We start from the raw sequence: 13,312 nt of genomic DNA on the forward strand, positions 1-13,312 counted from the left end.
AGTGACGTTACGCACACCGGAAGCGGTCAGGACTGGAAGTAAAACACCGACCTCCCTAACATCGACAAGCCGGGAATACTGGAAAAAACGACGAAATGGCACAATAACCGTGGGTAAACGATTGTTAATAACGGCAGGAATATGTTAGCTAGTGGTTTATGTTAATTATGAGTTACTATGGTTTAAATTAAGAGCGAAATTGTCGAGTTTCTGGCCAATTAGCCCTCGGAGAACTGCGTACTGCTGGACCGAAGACGGTGTCAGTCACTGTACAGACATAAACAAACCTGTAAACACCTTTAGAGATATAATTAGTTTTTAAAAATGTAAGTGAAAGTTTTTAATATATCTCGGAGAATGAGTAGTGTTTTATTGATTTGTGTTATTCCACGTCTGCCTGTGGAGCCAGAATATTCTAGGTGGCCTATAATCCGATAACATGTGAGTTCAGTTTACCTCTGCTCCTCTGACTGATGGACGGGTTGTTTTTAGACATTATCTAGAGTGGTTTTCTTTATTAATATAATAAAGAAGTGCAAGCTGAGGTATTTCCATTAGTATTAGTAGATCCTTCTGTCTGTCTGTTAAGTATTTATGGATGTGAGAGTGAAAGACAACATACTTCATACTTCTCAGTAACAATGTGAAGGCAATACTTACACAGAGAATGGGATTTGCTTGAAATGTAGCTTTGACCCTATTGTATATCTCCTGTAACACTTTAGGATCTTATCTTTATTGCTGTGTTTTTTATTATATAAAAATATATTTGGTAAGTCCCTTCTGTGAAACAAAAACTAAATGCCGATAGGATCACAATTTAGTTTTGAAAACACCCTGAGGGAATGTCATTTCTTTGAAACATTTGGCTTGGTAATGTTTTCACACACACACACACACACACAGGTTTAATCAATGTTAATGAGAATAATCAATGTCATATTCAGCTCAAAATTATTAATTACATGGATTAATTATGTTTGACAACATATCAAAGTGCAGGGGGAACTTCATACATCCTTAAAAAACAACAACTTGGCAGACACCAAGTGGTTAAAAAAGTAAATAAGTTCAATAAAAAGCTTGTGCATTATTTTGTTATCAAACTCAATATTATCCATACTCCAAATACTTTCTAGAACACTGTAGTTTCTTCTCAGCAACAACAACCAAAGTTCAGGTGATTGATTGAATCATTCTGTGATCCTCAGATGGTGTGCGGAGTCGCTGAAGAACAGTCAGCTCTGCCAAGCTCTTAGTGAAGTCTGAGGTGTTTGCTTTGACCACATCATAACTCCAGTGGACAGTTTCACAGCAGCTGGATACACTATAGACTCACTGTCACACGTACATCCTGATATCGTTGAGGGGAAAAGCTTCTGCAGCATTATCATGACGTGTCGGGACCGCACAATTGAGTTCCAGTCGGCTTGCAAGTCACTGCAAGGGAGACAGTTACAGGTATGACCATATAAACTACAGCTACAGTGGGGATATTGAGTCCACAGATGCTTAAAACCATGTGTAACCTGCTGCAGATCATATCAGAGGAGAAATTACTGTATACTTTATTTGAATTTTTTTTTAAGGGATAGTTCACCTAAAAAAAATTTATATTCTGTCGTCATTTACTGACACTTTTCTTTATGTCAGGAAACAGAAATGCTAGGCGGGATGTGAGCTGCTATTTTCTATACATCAAGGCCTGGTTTCACAGACAGGGCATACATTTAAAGAGATTTTCAATAATTACTCACTTTCATGTCGTTTCAAACCCATTAGACTTTAGTTCATCTTCAGACCTTTTCTGTCCCTCCATTGACAGCTGTGCAACTACCACTTAGATGCTTCAAAAACTTCACAAAGAGTTTGTAAAACTAATATGAATTGAGCAGTTTAGTCCAAAATTATCGGAAAAAAACACAATTGCTTTATATAGCCCTATTCGCACGGGATTAGTATTATCTGGGGACCTAGTGTGATTTAGAAATTACCCCTAATAATATAAGGTAGGGATGCTCCGATCAGGATTTTTGCTGCCGATACTGAGTACCAATTTCTTGTCATGGTGATCAGCCGATACCAATCCCGATTTCAATGCTTCACTGATTTGTAAGCTCTCTGATTACTGTTAACCTTTTTTTCAGAGGAAAAAAAAAACACATGTTGCCTTTATTATATTTTTGTTACATTTTTATGGTAATTATTTAATGTAATGTAACTATTGTTTTAACAGGGTACTAAATAATCACTACAATTATTCTTTATACAGTGAACGTTTTAATATGCCTTTAAAATGGGGTTTCTGCATATCAGGATACTTTAACAGGGCTGCTTTTTCTAGGTTTTTCTATTTGGATAAAAAAAAAAAATCTGTATTTATTTTAATAAAAATGTTATTTCACATCCTGCCCAATGTTGATATTGAAGGCTATAAACAAAAACAGTGAATGCAATGTAGGCATGTATTAATAATTTTGTTTTTTAATTCACTGAACTAAAAATGAAAATAAAAACAAAAGCATATTAGCCTATGTTTGATTACCCAAGTATAATGGTCACTTTCATAAAAATATACGTACTTGAAGGTTTAAAATTCTACATATGGCACATTTATTGTCCAACAACAAATATTTTAGAAATATGTATATTTTAGTCAGAATTATTGCGTTCTATTGCGCACCGTCTGTTAGGCGGGGATGCACGTGGCGGCACTCGCGGAATTCACATGCAGAAGGCTCTTCATCTCCTGACAGCAAAATTGACATATTTGCATGACTTTCTAACATTTACAGATGGAGAATATCTCTGTGAAATGTAAGTTATGCACTGAGGAAAGCACACATTTCAAACGCATTAAACACAGCAGGTATTTATCTGTCTGTCAGGAATATATCAAGTATCTCTCAGGACAAGCTGCTTTAAACTATACGTGTTAACAATATCTAACCAGTTATTTTAAAGCCCTTAATATAAAGCATGTGTCATGTTTAGGACAAATTGTATCATGCACTTTCCCTGCATCAGCTCACTCTGCGTACTCTACAATTTTTCAGATGCGTTCGTTTCAATCTACTGTATATCGATACTTCCGAACGGCGTTCGCCCATTAGGACCGACTGACCCGTGTTCAACTGCTGTTCGCATGGAACCCTTCTCCACTTCGGCCTTCAAAGCTCTCGCTTGAATATTTGCTACTACCCCACACGTCATGTACGCTCTCACGTGATGACGTCATCAAATTGCTATCGGCCAAGTTAGTGAGTAGCGATCAAGTCATAAAATATGATTATCGGTCGATACCAATCGATCGGAGCATCCCTAATATAAGGATAAGCAAAGCTTGTGTTTTTACTCGTATTTGATGTCAAGACCTGTAAATGTTTTTTCATTATAGATATAGCTGTATGATACCCCTTTTCCACCAAGGCAGTGCTAGAGCTAATTCAGAGCCAGAGCTAGTCCCGGTTCATAGTTGGTTCGACTGAGGAGCCTTCTAAGAACCGGTTTGCTTTTCCACGGGCTGAGAGCCACAACAGAGCCATGTCTTACGTCACTGTATACGTCTCATCTCTCTCAGCAACGCTAGCGAGGCAGCGGCAATGTTGCCAAGTATGTGGTTTTGCCGCGGGCTGTTTTTTCATGTCCGCGGGATGAAGCGACCCCAATTATGTGATATTTAGCCCCGGGAATGCGAATTTTAGTGCCAAAAAACACATATTTTACCCCCAAATGTGATTTTACTGGGGAATCCCCCCCTGGAACGCGATTGGGCTTGTTTTGAGTAGCAATTGGGCGGGTTTGTTGTGAAAACCTGGCCACCCTGGGCAGCAGGAAACACACACACACCAGGCTTGTTCGAGATGCATCGTCACTGCGCAAACCGATCCACGTATGATATAAAAAAAAAACGCATGAGTGAATCAAAAGCATAAGGAGTCATGTGCTCTCGCTGGACTCGTTATCATACGGCGATCGGTCTCTGCACAGCACCGCTGCGAACAAGCCTTCCATCAACAATGCAAACGTTGCGTTACTATTGATTCACATGGCTTTACAATCCTACATCGGCATCAAAACACAACGAAAACACAGCGAATCCAACGCATTCATGTAGGTCGCCGTAATTTGTATAGACGGAGATTACAAACGAACAGCAGCTGCTAGCTCCATTAGCTGCTATTTCAAAAATGGTGGATCTAAAGTTTGTGTTGGTCTTGTTGACCCCGCCCCCAGCGCCTGACGTAATCGGTTCTTACTTCTAGCCCTGTTCTAGCCCAGCAATGTTTTGGTGCTACTTAAGAACCACTTTTCCTGGCTCGGAGCTGGGGCTTTGTGTGTGGAAACACAAAGAACCGATTTGAAACTAGGCTCTGGCTCCGATCTAGCTCTGGCTCTGCTTTGGTGGAAAAGGGGTATGATAGATCATAAACAACAGTTCCTTATCGCGTGCTGCTATGTTATCTAGGCTTGTTGCGATAGTCGGTGTTACACCGGTTACATCATTTTTTCCACCATCGTTTTGATTTTTTATAGTAAAAAAAAATAATTTAGTTCAGTTAGAGAACAGACGTTACATTTAAAAACTGAAGTGAGCACAGACCAGCAGCAGGAATCAGATTTCATTTATCACGAGAGTGAGGAGCTGACAATATGACGGCGGAAGATTTGGTTTCAAAGCTAAATGTGAAAGTGCCCATTTAAGCAAGCTTGTCATTAAACTGCTCTGTTTTTGTGTTTTTCATTAAGAATAATATTGAACACGCCTTTAAAGCAATTCGCTCCCAAATTTGCTCTAATTCTAAAGTGAAAGTATAATGTGCACAGCCGCACAGGCATTTATAGCGCTGCGTGTTATGAATGCAGCCTCCATTCTTCGCCAAATATGAATAAAAATGCGCACAAGAAACAGAAAACTTGCAAAAATGATATACGACCCGCCAAATCACAGAGATGGTGATTCGCACAGGACTAATATTATCACAGCGGGAAATTTTTACTTTACAAATTACAGACATGGCCGATTCGCACAGGATTAAGATAACAGACAAACTCCGCAATTATTACAAATTGCTAGAGGTCAATCCCGTGCGAATAGGGTTTATGATGAATAGATTTCATTTAGGCTTTAAAGGAACACTCCACTATTTTTGAAAATAGGCTCATTTTCCAACTCCCCTAGAGTTAAACAGTTGAGTTTCGATATTTTTCCTATTTAAAACTTGACTCTTCTGTAGTTACATCGTGTACTAAGGAAAGTGAAAAGTTGCGAGTTTCTAGGCCAATATGGCTAGAAACTATACTCTCCTTCCTGTGTAATAATCAAGGAACTTTGCTGCTGTACCATGAGTGCACAGGTGCAATGATATTACACAGATGTTCCTTTAATTCACATATAAACATTCATCAACTCACACATCAGTTCAAGCATGTTCGCTTGACGTGTGAGAACCAGTGATGTTCATTCTTATGTTTCACAGCACGTTTGAGCTTCCTCAAGAACCAATGAGGTTTGTTCTCGCACTTCGAGCAGGTTCAGTTGAGCTTCTGTTTATGTTTCGCTGATCAATATTTATACGTGAATATAAAGTGATCGTCTCTTCAGAAAATGTGGGCTGTCAGTTGCGTAGCTGTCTATGGAGGGGTCAGAGAGCTCTCAGATTTCATCAAAAAGATCTTAATTTGTGTTCTGAAGATGAACGCTTTCGGGTTTGGAACGACATGAGGGTGAGTAATAAATGGCAGAAATTTCTTTTTTGGTTGAACTATCCCTTTAAAGACAGGTGTAGGCCTTAGTTCAATTTTGACATAGCTTCTATGAATGCGCCTTAGAGAAAAACATTACTGCTCAAACATGCATTTCAGCCTTGTCTGTGAAACCAGGCATAAAACTAAACCGTGATTTAAACTGCTATGCTTCAAATAAAGCTCAATGCAAGCTATATAAAAGCAATATAAATCACCATCCACTTTTCTTGAATTGAAAGCAGAAGCTTGGACTTTCTGTCTAAAGCCCAAAGTATTCTTTGTATTCTTGCACTGTAGACTTGGTAAACCCAGCCTGATCTGCCGGCGATTTGATTTCGCCCTGCAACTCAGTCTGGAAACCTGTACATTAATTTCTACTGCTTCTGTTACAATTTTGTGGGAACCAATCACAGACTGGCTTATCCACCTGGCGCGCTATTGGCGGGTTTAACACGTTGACGGATAGAGAAGCGATGGGTTGTTGCCTGTTGATGATCACGCCTCTAGTGGTCTGATTGGTCGAAGGACTATCCAATTGCGTACAGTGTCATTTAATTTATGCTCGTTTATCACGCCTCTTGTGCAGTAGAAAATACAGAGCAGGCTCCCCAGACCAATGTTCTATCTTAAACTGAGCTTGGTCTGGTGATAGCCAGACAACTTGCACCATATACTTTGGTATACTTTGTACATGTACAACAGTGCATGCACAAGAAAAACAGAAGAGCCACAACAATTGTACTGCATATTAGGGCTGTCACTTTACGTTCGAAAATCGATTGCACAATCAATCGGACCAACCAACACAAGTTTCGAAAACGAAAATAGGGAATCGATTTTAACCAAACATGTACACTATTATTGTTGAACGAATTAAACAAATAAAAAAGTTATTAACAGGTATTATTAATATGTTGAAATATGTTTTTAAAACTTGCATGTGTTCATATTGTGACAATGCTGTGTGCGTAGAAAAGAATGAGCGCTATTTCCTCCAGAAGCGAGAGCAGCTTTCACATTCCTCTCAGCGCCGCTCGCTCAACCCGAAATGCCCTTAGGGGCTACGAAAGAGTGAATGACGTTGAAAGCGACCTCTTACAGGAGATGTTGATTTATGAAAAGGAACCAACCACCTTTGCCAGCTGACAGCGACCTGCTTTTGGGGTGGAAGATTGGCAGTTCGAAATACCCCACCTTGCGCAGCTGGCAATGAAGTACCTGAGTGTCCCTGGAACATCAGTGCGGTCGGAGCGCGTCTTCTCAACAGCTGGACATATAGTGAATAAAAAACGCTCTGCTCTGGACCCCGAAAATGTTGATAGACTTGTTTTCCTGTCCAATAATTTGTAATAGAGCCTTATTTGCACGTTTCATCAGTAACGCCCGCATAGCTTAAGTGTCGGTTACGGTCAATTAAAAAAACACATGGCCTGTTCGCAAGCTAAGTTCATTCAAAGTTTCATTTTGAACGGTTGAATAATTACGTTAAGTTATTATCCACATGAACTTCACATTCAGTGTAGGCTAGTACATTTTTTTGCTTTATTATCAACCTCTTTTCATGGGCTACAATTTTTTTGTTGTTGTTGTGGAATTTATAATCGTAAACACAGCCATGTTAAAGCCTGTAGCTAATGTTTTTCTTTGACCTTATGGCAGTCCACTCTGCTTAATGTTTTTTTTCCCCAGAATGTTGCACTCCTGTTTGTCATTGTGCACAAAATAAATCATCAGAAATATTGCTGACTTGTGCGTCTCAAGCGCCCTCTTTACTTTCATCCTAATGCCTGTTAGTTGTCCGTGGATTGGCGTAGGCTATATTTAGCGTTGAAAATGAAAACGTCATTTAAAATCGATTTTAGAATCGATTCAATGAACACTTGTGTCTCAAAAATCGAACAGGATTTTTTTTCAAAAGTGACAGCCCTACTGCATATATGTGGAACTTAGCCATCCGCATTCATCCGTGGTTGAGTATACTTTGAAAGCTGTGTGTGAGCTGCGTCCAGACACGGAAATTGAAGTATATCTGGGCCTTAAGCCCTCCTTTTGTGCTTCATGGAAGTAACATTTTTTTTAATCTCTTTATATCATATCGCACCTTCTGTTATTGGCTAAACTTAATTTTCTACTTGATATGTTATTAATATTTTCACATGTACCAATTTTTCTTGTTCTGTCTTTTCAGAATGGGTCTCATGCTAAACCTGTCATTAATGCCCTTAAACAGCGCAGTGACTTCACTCTCATGGCCAAGTAAGAGTTCAGATCCATGTTTGTCTTTGATCTTTGCCCAGTGTGTTTTCGCTTCAGAGCTACTGTGTCTTGTCCGGTTTCCTCGAATCTTTGCCCCCTGAAATCTTGTTTTGTTTCTCTGTAACAGGAGAATTGGGAAAGACTTGAGCAACACATTTGCAAAGCTTGAAAAGCTTACAATTTGTAAGTAACATCAGACTGCTCTTATTTTCTTGTTGGTGGTGGAAGAATGTGTATTTTAATAGTTCTGACGCTTGTCCATGGTTATTTGGCATGTCCCTGGTATAATGTGATTGACTTAGAATTACTGATCGTTAAAATAATCTGCCATTTGAAAAGTATGGGGTCAGTAAGATTTTATAAATGTTTTTATGCTCACCAAGGCTGCATTTACTATATAAGAATTATTATATAATATTGTGAAATATTATTACAATTTAAGACAAGTTTTTTTTTACTTTAATGTATTTTAAAGTGTAATTTATTCCTCTGATGTAAAGCTGAATTTTCAGCATCATTACTCCAGTCTTCAGTGTCACATGATCCTTCTGAAATCATTCTCATATGATGATTTGCTGCTCAAGACACATTTACTACTACTATCAATGTTGAAAAAAGTTGTGCTGCTTAATATTTTTAGTTGAAACTGACAGAAAAGCATTTTATCAGGATTCTTTGAAGAACAAGTTGAGCTATACATAATATACTTAATTTGTGATATTGCAAATGTCTTTATGGTCACTTGATTAATTTAATGCATTCTTGCTGAATAAGTATTCATTTCTTTAAAAACAAATCTTGCTCACTCCAAACTTTTGAATAGTTTGAATTTCATTTCGACTAAGATTATTGTCTGCAATACATTTTTTCTTGCTAACTGTTACATTACATTGAGGTTTAAACTGATGTTGTTGTAACTGTAGAGACGGCAACAAGTCTGCTCTCAATATGAATTTTTATTCTCCCCTCACTTCTAGTGGCCAAGAGGAAGTCTTTGTTCGATGATAAAGGAGTGGAGATTGAGGAGCTAACGTACATCATTAAACAGGTTAGTGGTGTCAGTGTTGTCCTTCTCCCTAACCATTAGAGCTGGGTATGGATGCAGATGTTCCAATTTGATTCGATTTTGATTCTCAAGCTCTTAAATCGATTCAATTTCGATTCGATTTTCGATTCAACTCAGTGAATATAGATTTAATACAAATACTTTATTTATAAAAAAGAACAGTGAACATAAGTTTACAAGTGGGTAATTAAAAATAAATGAAGAGCCACAAACCTGTATATTAAACTCTTTTTATTTTAGGTACACTCGGCTACATTAAAACAGAACCCACCTCTATAAATACAATACAATTTTGATTTCAACTTTATTCTAAAAAATTTATCTGAGAAGTATTTTATACAATTTAGTTTTTATGGATATTTTGATATATTTATTCTAAACATAAAAAGGATATTGGATGATTTTCATTCGCCCACACGACAAGCTTTTCTTGGGATTTTGCCGCCCATCATGTATGCAGTTACACGAGAAGCGCGTTCATACTTGGACACAAGTAGTTGCCGTGGTAACGAACAACAATACCTTAACGTGCTGAATTATGTGGACTAACTTTTATTTGAGGAAATCTGTTTATAATATAAGCTATTAGTTTGGAATGATTGGTGCTGCGCTGTCTATTGACTCAGTTGATTTGAATATGTCTAATGGCTAACGTACGTGCTTAAGTGAACGCTCAAGAACAGTATATACAATGATCATAATGCAAGGCAAGCATTGGCATGTATGTGATCTATGTTTAGCGGTTGTGTGCTCGGCTGTGGGAGTGTTGCAACGTCTGGGTGATGTCTCATCAAATTGTCTTGCAGATTTGTAGCATTTCACCTCTGCATTACAAACGTCGACAACGCACCGGAAGCCGCCATTTAACCACTGAATGAATGAATGAATGACAGGCGCGCCTCTCGCTCCTTTGTAACATCGCGCAAGGCAAATAAGAGAGTGAAATCTAGTGGATAAGAGTAGTAATTAGATTTACGTTAATCTGATATTCAATGTTTGCGGAAATAAATATGGGGAAAAAAATGATTTGTGGCCTTTGAGAAACGATTTTCAATCGACCACAATAAAAAAAAAAGATTAATCTAAAAATCTAACTTTTTTGCCCAGCCCTACTAACCATCATATGAAATTGTATTCATATGAATCTCAGTACTTGCTTATGTCACTTTGCATTGATGTTGAAGTTGCCTATAGTAGTGTATGTATCCGTGTTTACCAGAATCCTTTAGCAAACAACCATATTGTGAAAAGCAAACCTCTTGCAGTGATCTCATATGCTGTCTCTCTCTCTCTCTCTCTCTCTCTCTCTCTCTCTCTCTCTCTCTCTCTCTCTCTCTCTCTCTCTGTCTCTCATCAGGACATCACCAGTCTGAATAAGCAGATAGCGCAGCTGCAAGACCTTGTGCGATCCCGCAGTGGGCAAAATGGCCGCCACATCCAGACACATTCCAACACAATTGTTGTCTCCCTGCAGGTACAATCTTATATCTGGTATTTCTCCAGTGCAAAGATATTTGAGACTCTCCAGGAAGTCTCTCATATCACTTGCTGTAGACAGTAGGGGTGGAGGATCTTGTTTGGATTGATATAAAATCACTTGACTAGCCAACACACCTTTCATTTTCCTGCCACAATATAGTAGTATGATGTAAACTCTTATCTGGGAATGTTTGTGTTGCAGTCAAAGCTGGCATCAATGTCAAATGATTTCAAGTCAGTCTTGGAAGTGAGAACAGAGGTGAGTTTTCCTTTGCTTTATGACCCGTGCTGCTTTTTTATTATCAATTCTGTGTCAAGCAATTGTTAGGCTTTTAAATATTTCAACATGCTCTTTCTGAAAGGAAAAATGCACTAAATGTTTTTACTGTGCATTAGGGCTGGGTAAAAAATATTGATTTCTCGATTTTAATCGATTCTCATTTTTATAAAAAAATTATTATTGATTCTTAAATCCTGTTTTCAGTTGATGAATGAACAGAACATTGTAACGCCTCCCATCCCAAAAAATCGCAATAATCTTTGTGCTTTGTTACTATTGATATTGACAGTATCAGATTTCAAATAATTCATATTATGTCCTTTTTATTACGAAATTCAAAAACATCCATACCTTTTTGGCGCTGTGGCGTGAGATCGCTCTGGCGCAGCTCAGCTCAAGAGAAGAGGTAGCGCGGAGCTCATCCGCTTTAATACCAGTTACAGCACAAATAAACATGAATGAGCATCTGAAAGTGCAGGGTTCCAGACTGCGACTAAATGGTCGCATTTTGCAACCTTTTTTCCTACTGGTGCGACTGAATTTGGTTGGAGGTCAACTGATAAGAGCTGCCATTTCTGTTAAACGAAAGCGGAACGGAACAGCGCTACTCGTTTGAGCTGTGCTGCGCGGACCATTTATCAGCTCGGAGCAATAATAGACATCGCAGCGCTCATACATGGGCCGATCTCGATCACGCGACACCGTTACTAAACAGCGCTGGGAGATCCAGTGAGAACGCATTTGAATTCACCACGGTATTAATAACATTGCTACTGCGAGACCTAGTGGGAAGCGTTTGGTGCAGAATTCTCTGTTATAAACCACAGATATCAGAGCAAACAGAGCTGACGTGGAGACCAGGAGAAACATTCAGGGGTTTCAGTCCACAAATCATAAACAATCACCATGGATTTAATGTAGTAACACCCCATAGTATTGTGGAAGAAATAGACAACTGTTTTTTCTAATTATTCATCTCAGGGTTCGTACAACCTTTTGAGAGTGAAATAAATGCAAGCACTTTTCAAGTGTTTCACACTTTTTCCAGCACTTTTGAGCTCTAAATATTATCCAATTTTAATATTATTTTTAGTGTGATGATTTGTAAAACTAAAAGTTTAAAAGTGCTGGCCACTTTATGGCACTTATTTGACTTGTTAGAAATTTCCACTCCTTAATATATGGAAAAAAGAAGGAAGTCACAAAAAAAACTTTTCTTCTAATTGTGACTGGATTACACAGAAACCAAGTAGAGAGTGTTCCTTTTAGTTCAGTATGATACTATAGAAGAACAATAGTACATTTAATAAGAGTGGAATATTACAATTTTCCTTATAAAAATTTGGTTTTTGCACATTACGGTTGTAAATAAAAGTAAATTTTTTCAGCATGACAATTCAAGCTCCGCTGTTAAATTTCCAAAAAAACAAACATGCAATATTATTAGAAACTGCACTTATTAACAAAACAATGCAAAACAATAGTAATATTAAGATTAAATTAACCTTATGATACATTTTCCTCCAGCGCCACCATCTGTAGAACTTAGTGGCGCTAGTGCCACTGCTCTCAAATGTTAGTCTGGAGCCCTGTTATCAAAGCATTTATTAGTAATACAGTGGAAATTTGTAGATTTCGTTAGCATGTTGATTTACGGTGTGCGCCCCCTAAATTTTCTGGTTATGCCCCTAAAATTCTCAGTTGGGGGTCACTGTGCTCCTAGTGAAAAAAGTTAGTCTGGAGCCCTGAAGTGTGTTAAAAGATAGAGTACAACTTACTGAAATCCGTATCATGTCACATGAAATCGCTCAATCAGTTTCAACCGTGGAAAGACGTCAGTAAAACAGCTTGTGAACAATGTCATGTAACATCACATTTACCTCAGAAAAACCATATCCAGTGTCCATAAACTTGATAGTAAGCTAGAAAAAATAACTCTAGAAAGGAGCATTTTGCTAAATATATGCACCACATTACATGTTCATTATACATTTTAATGTTCTTCAATATTAATGCATGACAGCCACCATTTAAATGTTTATATTTTAAAAAAACAAACAAACGAATTGGAGTAGGAATATGATTATGTAATAGGCCTTTATTATATATCCTATTTCCGGTACGTAAAGCAGGGCACCGCTACTTCCGGTCCCATCGCGACGCAATCAAAACTGGTGTCTGAATCTGTTGCTGCATCGATGCGGTGCTCTAATACTAAATAATGACATCCTTACCTCAGATTTGACCTTTCCCTGACACTGACACAGGGCGGGAAGAAGGTCCTTCTTTTAAATTAATACGCATTGTCTGTTGTAACGTTAGACCTATGCATTTCCAAACTGAGGATGTTTACGTCTCATATCGTCAGCTTGCTGAAATGTTCCCTTCCAAATATGCATTCTGAATAATAAATCAATTTCTAACCTGCCGCAGTCTACTGCTAGTCTTCATAATCATATTTCCTACCTGTTGAATTTAAATTT

At 38.1% G+C, this 13,312-nt stretch overlaps 1 protein-coding gene across 2 annotated transcripts in view; it reads left to right on the top strand.

Annotated features, from left to right (window-relative positions):
- Positions 1–13,312, top strand: part of stx5a (syntaxin 5A) — a 21,515-nt gene continuing 8,203 nt past the window's right edge. The window contains exons 1-7 of one of the 2 annotated variants that reach the window (XM_079838346.1): positions 1–109; positions 1,212–1,461; positions 7,937–8,004; positions 8,132–8,187; positions 8,982–9,052; positions 10,428–10,544; positions 10,752–10,808. In XM_079838346.1, coding sequence (XP_079694472.1) covers positions 1,393–1,461; positions 7,937–8,004; positions 8,132–8,187; positions 8,982–9,052; positions 10,428–10,544; positions 10,752–10,808 — 438 coding nt within the window. In that variant the 5' untranslated portion in view covers positions 1–109; positions 1,212–1,392. Of the gene's footprint in view, positions 327–1,211; positions 1,462–7,936; positions 8,005–8,131; positions 8,188–8,981; positions 9,053–10,427; positions 10,545–10,751; positions 10,809–13,312 lie in introns of both variants that reach the window. The other variant, XM_079838347.1, reaches the window with a different exon arrangement.

The sequence above is a fragment of the Gobio gobio genome (assembly GCF_949357685.1).
Source record: "Gobio gobio genome assembly, chromosome: 16".
Taxonomy (NCBI): Eukaryota; Metazoa; Chordata; class Actinopteri; order Cypriniformes; family Gobionidae; genus Gobio; species Gobio gobio.